Source organism: Nipponia nippon, unplaced genomic scaffold, assembly GCF_047370975.1.
Source record: "Nipponia nippon isolate SJK-2023a ecotype South Korea unplaced genomic scaffold, ASM4737097v1 scaffold_44, whole genome shotgun sequence".
NCBI lineage: Eukaryota > Metazoa > Chordata > Aves > Pelecaniformes > Threskiornithidae > Nipponia > Nipponia nippon.
The window spans coordinates 1370228-1381174 of NW_028262363.1; the positions used below are offsets into that span (position 1 = coordinate 1370228).

Here is a 10947-nt window from a genome sequence, read left to right on the forward strand (position 1 = left end):
CATCTGCAGACATATATTACCCTCCCATCGTCGTTGTCCCCGTGAGTCCCCAGGAGCCGTGGCAGGGAGTGGGGCTCAGCAGGGCTGTGCCAGCAGGGCAGGAGGCTCAGGATGGGGATGGAGGCAGTCCTGTCCCCTCGGGTGCTGTGGCTGCTCCTCTGGGTGCAGCTGTGCAGGGGTAAGTGCCAGTTCCCTCGTTTCACAGCCCAGGGGCAGCAGTTACCAGCGTCTCCTTCCTGGGGGCTCCAGCCAAGCACAGGCGCTGGGCTGATGCCTGGGATGAGGAGGGGACACACTTGGGATCATCTCGGTGCTCCCTGAGGACATGGGAAGCCCTGGGGGTGGTGTGGGTTTGGGTGGTGGCAGGGCAGATGGTGGGCAGGGGAAGCTGCGGGCCTGGGGGCATGGGGCTTTCCAGGGTGTGCTTGGCTGGGGAGGAGACGGTGCCCTGTGCAGGGCCTGGGGGCACGGTGTGTGGGTGGGCATGGGCAGGGGGCTGTTGGAGTGGGAGGAGGTGCCAAGGGCTGTGGGGCAGTGAATGGCCCAGCAGGGCCGGAATTGGCACCCGCAGCCTGCACAGCCCATGGGGAGAGGAGGGACCCCCACACTTCCCCAGGGACAGCTCAGGGAGGAGAGGGCTCCCAGCCTGGTGCTGTGACTCGACTCCCAGACCTGCAGTCTGGGGCTCGGCCCTCTCCTGACCGGTCCCGTGTTTTGGTGTTTGAAGGGGCTGCGGAGGTGAGGCTGGAGGCTGGCGGCAGGCGCTGTGCTGGGAGAGTGGAGGTGAAACACCAGGGCCAGTGGGGGACCGTGTGTAGTGACTACTGGGACATGGACGATGCTGCAGTGGTTTGTAAGCAGCTGGGCTGTGGGTCTGCTGTCAGAGCTCCTAAGAATGCACACTTTGGGCCAGGATCTGGCCCCATTTGGATGGATGATGTTGGCTGTGGTGGCACCGAGTCTGCCCTGTCTGACTGCACACACAGTGGATGGGGTAAACACAACTGTGATCACCGTTGGGATGCTGGAGTGACGTGTTCAGGTAAGGGGTCAGCCCTTTCCCCACCTTTGAGGCCAGGATGCAGGGAGGGAACTGGCTGTGCCCTCAGGAAGGAATGAGCAGACACCAGATCAGGGCCCAGTGTGGCCAGTTGCAATGCTGAGCTGGGACATATGTTGCTGCTTCTGCCAGTGCCTGAGGAAAGCCCCGTGAGAGCCCACCCTGGGTGCGCACACCCTTCCTGGTCCCTGAGGGGGCTCAGCCCAGACTCCGTTGGTGCCTGGGGCTCAGGTGAAACCCCCTCCTTGCCCCTTGGTGTCTGTTGGTGCCCATCTTTCTCCTCCCATTCAGCCAGGACCTGTCTGGCATTGCCAGGGGCCAGGTCCCCCCATGCCAGAGGCACCGAGAGCTGCTCATGCGGCCACCCACATCTCCAGGGAAGGGTGCAGAGTGGCCGGGGAATTTTGGGCTGAGCCTCCTGGCAGGCATGAGTCCCTCGGCCTAAGCAAAGGGGCTGCTCAGAGGGGAAAAGCGCTGGCTTTGGGCAGAGGAGCAGGGGGGAATATGGCACCCCATTCCTCTCCCAGGGTCACCCCGCGAGAGCCAGCCCACGTGGACATGGCCCCGTGCTGTCAATGCTGACCCGCTGCCCAGCCTCTCCTGCCTACCCCAGCCCCGGCTGCCCTGTGCCACAGGGGCTTTGCCAGCCCTTGCACTGTCCTCGGTGCCTGTCCTTGCACCGGGAGCTCATGTCAGCGCAGGGCTGCCCCTCTGCCCGCTCTCCTGCCCTCTGCCTGGCCGTTGGTGGGGATGTGCATGCCTGGCAGTGCACTCTGGCCCTGGCTGAGGACCCCCTCCCCGGGCAGGTGCCAGAGTGGGGGGCTGGCACAGACACTGACTGTACCTAGAGCTGTGCCATAGCTGTACCCCGTGAAATGGCCCATCTAACAGCAGTGCCCCAACAGCCTGAGACTGCCCTGAGAGAAGGGTGTGTTTCTGGCGATGCCAAGGGTTCCTCAGCCAGGCCCTGAGCTCAGTGGGCAGATCAGGCTGCAGCAGCCAACAGTGCCTTGGCCAGTCTCCCTGGGCCCCAAGTGCTCGGAGTGCTGCCAGGAAGCCCAGCATCTCCAAAATGGCGGCAGTTTGTCTGAGCAGTGCCTACGGCTGGGGGTTTGGGAGAGAAGCAAGGCCACAAGTGCTGTGCGGATGTCTGAGGAGCGGCAGGGTGTGTTTGTGCCATCAGCAGCCACTGGGAGCTGCTGGGAGGGTCGTGGGGCTCTGTGCCTGTGGCCACCTTGCAGACCAGGTGGGACGTGGGCATGTAACTGCCAGGGGGCTCTGGGAACTCTCTGGGGACTTTGCTTGCTCCAGGATTTGTCCGGCTGGTCGGAGGGGAGAGCCCCTGCTCAGGACGCGTGGAGATCCGCGATGGGAACCAGTGGAAACCTGTCTGTGACTCAGACTTTGGTCCCAAAGCTGCCGACGTGGTCTGCAGGGAGTTGCAGTGTGGTGCAGCCCTGCCTGTGCCCAGGGCAGCTCACTTTGGAGAAGGTGTTGGTGCCATGTGGGACAGAGAGCTGCAGTGTGTGGGGAATGAATCCTTACTCTTCTCCTGCCCCAGGGGATCCCCCCGAGACCAGCCCTGCACCCGCACGAACGCCGCTGGTGTCACCTGTACACGTAAGGACTCGGGGTGGGGTGTTCCATATCTGGGGGTGTGCTGGGGCCAAGGGGAGCAGGGCAGGGACAGTGCCATGCTGTGCTGGGTGTGAGGACAGAAGGGGTGATGGGGTTGTCTGCAGCCTTAAAATCAGGCAGAAAGAGGAGAAAGGCAGGCGTTCTGCCAACTAAGCGAGAGTACAAGTCCACCCTCTCTCATTCTTCCCTGTTCCTGATGACACAGGGTTCAGGCTGGTGAACGGCAGCACGGCGTGTGAGGGGAGGGTGGAGGTCTATGTGCTGGGGTCCTGGGGCACCCTCTGTGCCTCCCGCTGGGATCTCTCGGACGCCCACGTTCTCTGTCGTCACCTCGACTGCGGGTTTGCTGAGTCCATTCCCAGAGGAGGGCATTTTGGGAGAGGCACGGGACCTGTCTGGAGAGACTCATTCCACTGTGATGGGACTGAAGCCCACCTGGGACAGTGCCCAGTGACCGCCCTGGGGGCCTCACCATGCTCCCATGAGAACGATGCTGCTGTCATTTGCTCAGGTGAGTGCTGGGACAGCGCTGTGTTAACTCCATTTGTCCCTTGGGTGTGACATGGCCACCCAAAGCGAGGGACCCCATGGCAGCACCGGCCTGCATTTCTCCCTTCAGAAATCCTGGCTTCAGCTCCATCCCTCTGGCTGCACACAGCTCTGTCCCAGCCCCACAGAGACCCCCACAGAGCCCAATCCCACACCCGTGGGGGCTGCCCAGGTGCCCCCAGCAGCAGGCCTGGGTGTGAACTACAGAGCAGGGCTGGGCTTTGCCCTCGCTTCTGGTCAGCACAAGTCCCAGTCCTGTCCTGTTTGATCGGGAAGGCCCCCTTGCTCTGCTCCCTGCCAGGGACACAGGCTCCCAGGCCCAGATGCCCAGGGATGCAGAGGGGCAGAGGCGTGGGTGCTCTGCCCCATGGCTCAGCAGTGCCAATGGCAGCGCTGAGGTGGGGCAAGGCTTGTCCTGGGGCTGCCTGTCCCCAGGCCACCGCCGGCTGCTGCTCCCTCCTGCGGGAGCTGCCCCATCTGCCTCAGCAGGGACGTGTTGGGTGGCTCTGCCCCACCAAGAGCCAAGAGAGTGTCTTGCTCAGGAAGGCTCAGGGACTGGGGAACCAAGCCTGTGGAAAGCTGCTCCTGAAGCTGACCGCAGAGGGCTGGGGGCAGGCGGGTGAGCTGCAGGGGGTTGTGAGGGTTGGAGAGCCTGGAGAGGTGCTGCAGGTTTGTGGGCTGTCTGGTGGTGCTGAGGGCTGGGGCATGGCTGCTCTCCCCAGGCCCAGGCAGCTCCACATCCCTGCGGCTGGTGGGTGGAGGGAGCCGGTGCGACGGGCGAGTGGAGATCTTGCAGCGCGGGACGTGGGGCCGAGTCCTGGACGAGCAGTGGGACATGCAGGAGGCCAGCGTGGTGTGCCGGCAGCTGCGGTGCGGAGAGGCAGAGAGAACCTACAACCCCCCGAAGCCTCAGAGAGGGACGGGTCCCGTGGGGCTGCGAGGGGTCCGGTGCGCAGGGCACGAGGCCAACCTGACCCTCTGCAACACCTCCGTGCCTGAGAGCGCGCTGGCAGCAGGGATTGCAGAGGACGTGGGGGTCGTTTGCTGGGGTGAGTGGCACTGCACAGGCCCCCCCAGGCTCTGGGCTGGGTGGGCAGCCGGCCCCTGAGGGCAGCTGGGGTTTCTTCCTGCTGCAGGGAGCCGGCAGGTCCGGCTGGTGAACGGGCCCGGGCGCTGTGCTGGCAGAGTGGAGATCTACCACCAGGGCAGCTGGGGGACTGTCTGCGATGACGGCTGGGACCTGTCTGATGCCGCCGTCGTTTGCCACCAGCTGGGCTGCGGAGGGGCGGTGGAGGCGGTTGGCTCCGCTTGGTTTGGGGAAGGCTCCGGTCAGATATGGCTGGAGAGCGTGAACTGCTCCGGGGCCGAAGCTGCTCTCTGGGACTGCCCGGCAGGGTCCTGGGGGCAGCACGACTGCGGGCACAAAGAGGACGCAGGAGTCGTCTGCTCAGGTCTGTGCTGGGAGCTGTGGTGGGAGCCCAGTGCCCGGGGAGGCCGGGACGAGGGGAGATCCAGCAACGGCCGAGGCTGTCCCTGGCTGCCTCTGAGCCCCTGCCTGAGCCTGTCCTGGGGACACCCATGCACGAACCCCCTCGGTCCCACTGGGGGCTCCTTGTAAGCTGAGCTGTCCCCAAGGCTTAGCGGGGAGGGCATGGGTGTCTGTCCGTCAGGGACTTCTCTCTGCCCCAGCAAAAGGGTGACTTGCTGGCCGTGCCTCTGCCTGGCTGAGGGCCTGGGGGGTGAAGAGGCTTCTCTGCTCCCATAGCCCCACACCAGCCTGTTCCCCTCTGGGGTCTTTCCTCCCAGATTTCATGGCCCTGAGGCTGCACAACAGCACCAACTGCTCCGGGCGCCTGCAGGTGTTCTACAATGGCACATGGGGGACCGTTTGCTCCAACTCAATGACTCCCCAAACGGTGTCGCTGGCATGCAAGGAGCTGGGCTGTGGGGATGGAGGGACGCTGGAGACACGCCTGCCCTATGGTAGGGTGTCTGGCCTCACCTGGCTGGATCGCGTGGAGTGTGGGGAGAGACACAGCTCCTTCTGGCAGTGTCCTTCTGCTCCCTGGGACCCACAGTCGTGTGATGACCTGCGAGACGAGACCCACATCACCTGCAATGGTAATTCGGAGCTCCCTGGGCACCAGCATCCCCCCGGCTCCTGCTCCCTGCTGGGCACAGTCAAGCGCAGAGACAGGGCCCACAGGGGCTGTTACAGGGGCATCTCCTGGGCTGCCTGTGCCATCCTGCCCAATAGCCAGAGCAGGGCCCTGGGCTCTGTCCTGGCCACCCTGACCTGCAAAACTGCAGGAAGGGCAATTTGGGTGGGATGTGTCAGGGATACATGCACACACACACACACATGACGTGTGAGAGAGGAAGCTCCCTGGTACCTGCACACCCACCCTCTCAGCCCAGCTCTCCTTCTCCTCTTCTGCAGCTGCACCCACAACAGCAGCACCAACCCCCCGACCAGGTAACCTGTCCTCCGCGCTGGTGCTGGATCATCTCAGGGCCAGCTGTGACCCATGGCAGGAGGGAAGGGGCTCATTGCCAGGATGTGAAACTCCCAGAAAGTGCACTGGGATAGCAGTGGGGCGGGGGCGTTGGGGAGGGCTGTCATTTCCCCATCAGGGTGGGATCTTCCTCATGACTCACTCCTGGGGTCATCTACCCCTGGTGTAATGGGGGTCAGGACTGGGGTGTCCCAGCCCCCCACCTCTCCCAGGCCTGGTGCTGCCCTTTTTGTGCTCCTGCCATGCAGATCCCACTCGGGGCCGTCTGACCGTCAGCGGGAGAGTCTCATTGCCCGTCATCATCTGCATCATCCTGGGTGCCCTTCTCTGCCTTGTCCTGGCCCTCCTGGCCGGGCAAGTGCGAAGCGCCAGGGCTGGGCGCGGAGGTGGGTGGCGGGGAAAGGTGCCTCCTGGCAAGGCCAGGGGTGCTGTGAGGTGTGAGTGAGTGGCACAGGCAGAGCTGGGGGGATAAGGGTGTGTGCTGCCTTCATTCCCATGCACCGCCTCCTTGACTGCCTGACCATGGGCCACCAGCAGCAAGGGGCAGAGAGAGTCCAGACACGGGGGAATTAGGAATGGGTTGAGGACAGAAATGGCAGAGCTGGGCTCACGTAGCGGGACTGCGCTCTGGCGATAGCCGTCTGCTGGCCCAGAGGACCAAAGCTGGGGGAGCAGAGTGGGATCCCGTCCTGTCTCTGCCTGTCCCTGGGCCAGCCCTGCTGCTGTCCACAGGCTCTGGGAGAGCTTGGGAGCCCTTCCCTGAGGCCGTGTATGAGGAGATCGGTTACAGCCCGGCGTGGGAGAAGCAGGCGAGGTTCAGTGGCTCAGGTGGGTGTGGGTTCCTCCCGGGGGGCACATCTGCCAGGCTCTTCCCTGTCAACCCCACCCATGGCTGACCCCTGCAGTCCCCTGGCCCATGGTCCCTGCAGTGCTGAGGCTGTGGGGGCTGTGGGGAGAGCAGCCAGGTCCTGGGCCCAAGAGAGGAGCTTCCTCCCCACCAGTTCTTCCCGTCCCAGCTGGGGACAGCCCCTCTCTGCCTGTCCCTGCACCCCTCTGGGACACCTGAGGGGGAGGGAAGGGGCTGTCCCGGGGCAGCTCTGGGAGCCCCTTTGAGACAGGGTTTGTCCCAGGGGAGCAGGGTGAGTCCTGAGCCCTTTCCCCACTCAGCCCTGCCTCTGTGGGTGCCCCATCCCCAGCAGCACTGACCACAAGCCTGGTCAGCAGAGCGCACTCCCCTAACAGCCGCTGCGCCTCTCTCCAGGCTTCTCTTCAGAGGGGTCCCTGACCAAGCTGCAGCCCTACCCCGGGGACAGCAAGGAGGAGGCTGGTCCGGGATCAGCAGCAGGTAATAGGGTGCGGGAAGGAGTGGATCTCTCCTCCCTGCAGACATGGGAAGAACAGCGGTGTCACTGAGTGTCTCTGTCGGAGTTGGGGAGGACATGGGGGTGTCTGAGCCCCATGTCCCTGTGCATCCTCCCATCCTCTGCTCTGCAAATGTATCTTCTCCCTGTCACCAGCTCCCCTCTCCTTTCAGACGTCCCTGTCCTGCCCGGAGGTGACCCAGCGGATGGCTATGATGATGCCAGGGAGGTTTCTGAGCCTGGGGAGGATCGTGCCCCTGGGCAGGGAGACTGGGAAATGGCCAGGGCACCAGAGGAGGCAGCAGGACCCAGGGATGCACCTGGAGGTGAGAGGGCAAGAGAGCGCTGCCGGATCCTGGGCTGCCATCCCTGGTGCCGGATGAATCGTTGTACTGAAAGGCCCAAAATTTTGGGATGAGGGATTGTGGCCCAGGAATTTTCCTTGGGGGCCCAGGGGTGGGAGAGGGAGCTGAACGTCTCAGGACTGGTGAGCAGAAGGGAGGAAGGTGATGTACAGAGCAGGAGGGGCACCCCATGGGGTGAACGTGCAGTGCCTGCCTTGCTGCTTGCAGGGGCAAAGCTGTGCTCCCAGAGACGTGCTGGGGCCCCTGGAGCTGAGGGAGATGCCTGGTCCCTGTCCCCAGAGAGCACAGGCTATGACGATGCTGAAGAGGTGTCTCTGGCACATCCCCCTGAGGACACACAGGCTGTGCCACCGGAGCTCAGTGCACAACAGTCCCTGAGCCCCGCGCCAGGAGAGCCCGTCCCTGCCATGCAGCTGGGTGCAGCCAGGAGGGAGGAGAGGTCTGTGCAGCTGGGAGAGCCGTGAGCACCAGGGAACCGTCTCCCTTTTCCCACGGGCAGCAGAAACAGCTGGGCATTTCCTCTATATTTGTTCCCTTGTTTTTGCATCGTGCCTCCACATTTGTTCTTATTAAAAGCCTTTAGGGGTTTGAGCCAGAGCTGGTGCTTGCGTGGGCAGGTGTCAGGGTGTCTCCCTGAGGCTGATTGGGAGGAGCACAGCACAAAGACATGGTGGTGGGGAAGGGGCACATCTCAGGGACAGCAGTCTTGGGGTCAGGTTGTGGGGCTGTGAGAGCCCCTGGTCCCTGGGGAATATTCCTGCTGACAGAGACATTTCCATCCTGCCAGCCACAGTTTCCAGCCAAAATGTCTCTCTCCAAGGTCCCATGAGTGCCCATCTCTTCACTTTGGGGTTCCCCAGTTGCTCTTTCCTCTCCCACAGCAGTGTTGCCCCATTCCCTGCTGGGAGCTCCTCCAGCCCTGGGGTGACCCTGGGGGGTCCCAGGGGGAGCCCAGGCTCACACACCCCTCTGCCCCGGTCCCTAGAGCTTTCCTGCTGGCAGCCCCCGGTCCCAAGCCAGCCCCTCCATCCCCAGCCCTGAGCCCATCTCTCCCTGTGGAGATGCAGGGCTGGAGCCTGCCCCGGTGGGGGTTTCCCATGGGATGGAGGCTGTGTTTGCAGTGCCCATGTGTGTCACCCATCCCCTTGGGGGGTCTCGCCCTGGAAACACTGCTCTCCTGTGGATGTCCTACAGTCGTGCTCTGCCCAGCGTGGGGCAGCAGTGCAGAGTGTTGGGGTCTCACTGTCACGCCCTCGGGGAGGTCCTCAGGAGCTGCAGGAGCAAGCCCAGACCTGGGGCCCAGTGCTGATCCTGGATTGCTCCAGAGCACAGACCCAGCCTGCAGGGCCAGATTGTTCAGGCCCCAAAATGCCATGAAATGGGCTCTCTCTGCTCACGTGTGAAGAAAAAAGCATTTGAGCCCTCCTGAGATGAGGAAATTCAGGACTACCTCTCCACTGGGGCCTGATCCTGGCACAGGGCTGTACTACAGAGCACTGCCCCTCCACGTCTCTGCAGGGCAATGGGGCAGAAGCAGGCTCTTGCTGCAGGCGCTGCTCCCACGCTCTGGCCCACCCTGGGGTGTTTTGATGGAGAGGAGCAAAGCCCTTCCCTTGAGCCTCCCCTGCCCCCCAGGGCTACAGCCCTCTGTGTCACATCTGTCCCCAGCTGCACAGCAGGAGCCGAGCAAGAGGCTGAGGGAAATGCCCTCCCTGGGCTGAGGTGCCCCCAGGCTCTGATGGCAGCCCAGGGCATGCGGTGGAGGGGACACAGGAGCAGAAAGCTCACAGCCCCTCATCCAGGCACTGGGCCTCCCCCTGCACCCCTCTGCCCCCCAGCATCCCTGCAGGTGGGGGGAAGGGCAAGCTTCCCTCTCCCTGGGGCTAAGGGTCTCTGTGGCAGAGTGGGTGAGCATGGTCAGCTGTTAACTGAAAGGCCGACGGTTTGGCCACACGCAGGGGTGGTGTCCTCGTGGTCCCCAGCTACAGCTGGGGCAACTGTGTCGCCCAGTGCCATAGATTTGTTCCCCACTGAGCCCCTGCCTGGCAGAGAGGGCTTCAGAGAATGAAAACCAGACCGCAGTCACCGTGAACTTCTGGAGTAGTGGAGTGGAGGAGGTAAGGGGATGGGCTGCTCATCCAGTCTGCTTTGCACACATGGCCCCAGGGCCCGTCCTTCTCAGTGACTCTCCTGTTCTTGCTCAGGAACATCCTAGAAGGACTCTTTTGGAGCAGTGAGAGTCCTGCAGGCTCTGTCCCTGTGGCCAAGCATTTTCAAGCTCATGCTCAAAGCTGGCCAGACAGTAACCTTGCTTGGACAGAGTCTCTCCCTCTCCCAGTCCTCTCACTTGCACTCAGTCACGAAAAAAGCCGAACTCCTTTGGAGGTGCTGGACAGCTGGAGAGCACCAGCTGAATGATCCCCAGCACGGCTTTGTCAGCTGTCCTGGGCACATGAGAGGTCTTACTGGGACAGAGCTCCCTCCGGAGGGAGGATGCCGCCATTGAGGCCTCAGCTCCAGGGAGTGCGTCTCCCTGGGACTGCGGGGATGGTGGCCTCTTTTCTGGGAAATGGGGTCCAGGTAAAGGAGGTGTGTGAGGATGGCACCAGTGTGTGCACCACTGAGTATGACAAAGAGGAGAGAGACCGGGTCTTTGCAGAGACCCCGCAGAGGAGAGATCTCGATCCCTGTGGAGCAGGGAAGGAGGGACAGCTGGAGACCACCCCGGAGGAGCACTGAAGGGAGAGTCCTGACCTGGGGGAGGCTGGGGCCTGTTGGTGCTGGAGGAAGGCTCCTTCTAAGCCACAGATCTACAGCTACAGAGCCACGATGGTGCTCTGGCAAGAGGTGAAGGAGCAAGCAGGGCTGGGGCAGGCTGGAAGAAGGCAAATGGGCTTTGCAAACATGGAAGGGAGAAAATGATTGCTGAAGCCTGGGGTTGAAGCAGGGACCTTGAGATCTTCAGTCTAACGCTCTCCCAGCTGAGCTACTTCAGCCCTGCCTTGCCCCCCCCAGCCCTTGTCCCTGTGGCAGCGGTGCCAGGCCACAGGCTGACACACAGGAGGAGGCTCCTCAGGGAGGTTCCCAGGGAAAAGCTGTGCCCAGCCTCAGGCAGAGGGGACCTGGCCCCTCCCTGCCTCCAAGGCCACGGGGGCTCCAGGTTTGGTGGAGGCCAGCTCGCACTGGCTGTGCCAAGATGCGTGGGGGCCTTGTACAAATGTGACAGTGGCAAAGGTAAGTGGGCAGGCCAGGCATGGGCAACTGCAAATGCTCGAGGTGGAAGAATTGTGGGACTGGTGGAAGACCTTATCTCCTTCCCCATGGAAGGCCTCCCTCCCACCACCCTTTTTTCCCAAGCTCAACATCACCCCTTTGTTCCCAACTCTTCTACCCCTGAGCAGTGCAGGGGGATGGGGAACGGAGGCTGTGGTCAGTCCAGAACAGTTCCTCTCTGTGGC

At 63.0% G+C, this 10947-nt stretch overlaps 1 protein-coding gene and 1 non-coding gene across 2 annotated transcripts; one reads left to right on the forward strand and one right to left on the reverse strand.

The window, feature by feature from the left end:
* Positions 1–2002: 2002 nt before the first annotated feature.
* On the forward strand, positions 2003–7953 carry LOC148052823 (scavenger receptor cysteine-rich domain-containing protein SCART1-like). The gene is made up of 11 exons (XM_087778547.1): positions 2003–2225; positions 2372–2680; positions 2904–3209; positions 3970–4296; positions 4384–4698; positions 5054–5368; positions 6012–6149; positions 6496–6591; positions 7025–7108; positions 7298–7450; positions 7697–7953. The coding sequence occupies exons 1-11, from the start codon at positions 2003–2005 to the stop codon at positions 7951–7953; spliced, it is 2523 nt and encodes an 840-aa protein (XP_087634673.1).
* A 2459-nt stretch (positions 7954–10412) lies between these two features.
* On the reverse strand, positions 10413–10485 carry TRNAF-GAA (transfer RNA phenylalanine (anticodon GAA)). Its single transcript has one exon. It is a non-coding gene; the product is annotated as a tRNA-Phe (tRNA).
* Between the last annotated feature and the right edge of the window lie 462 nt (positions 10486–10947).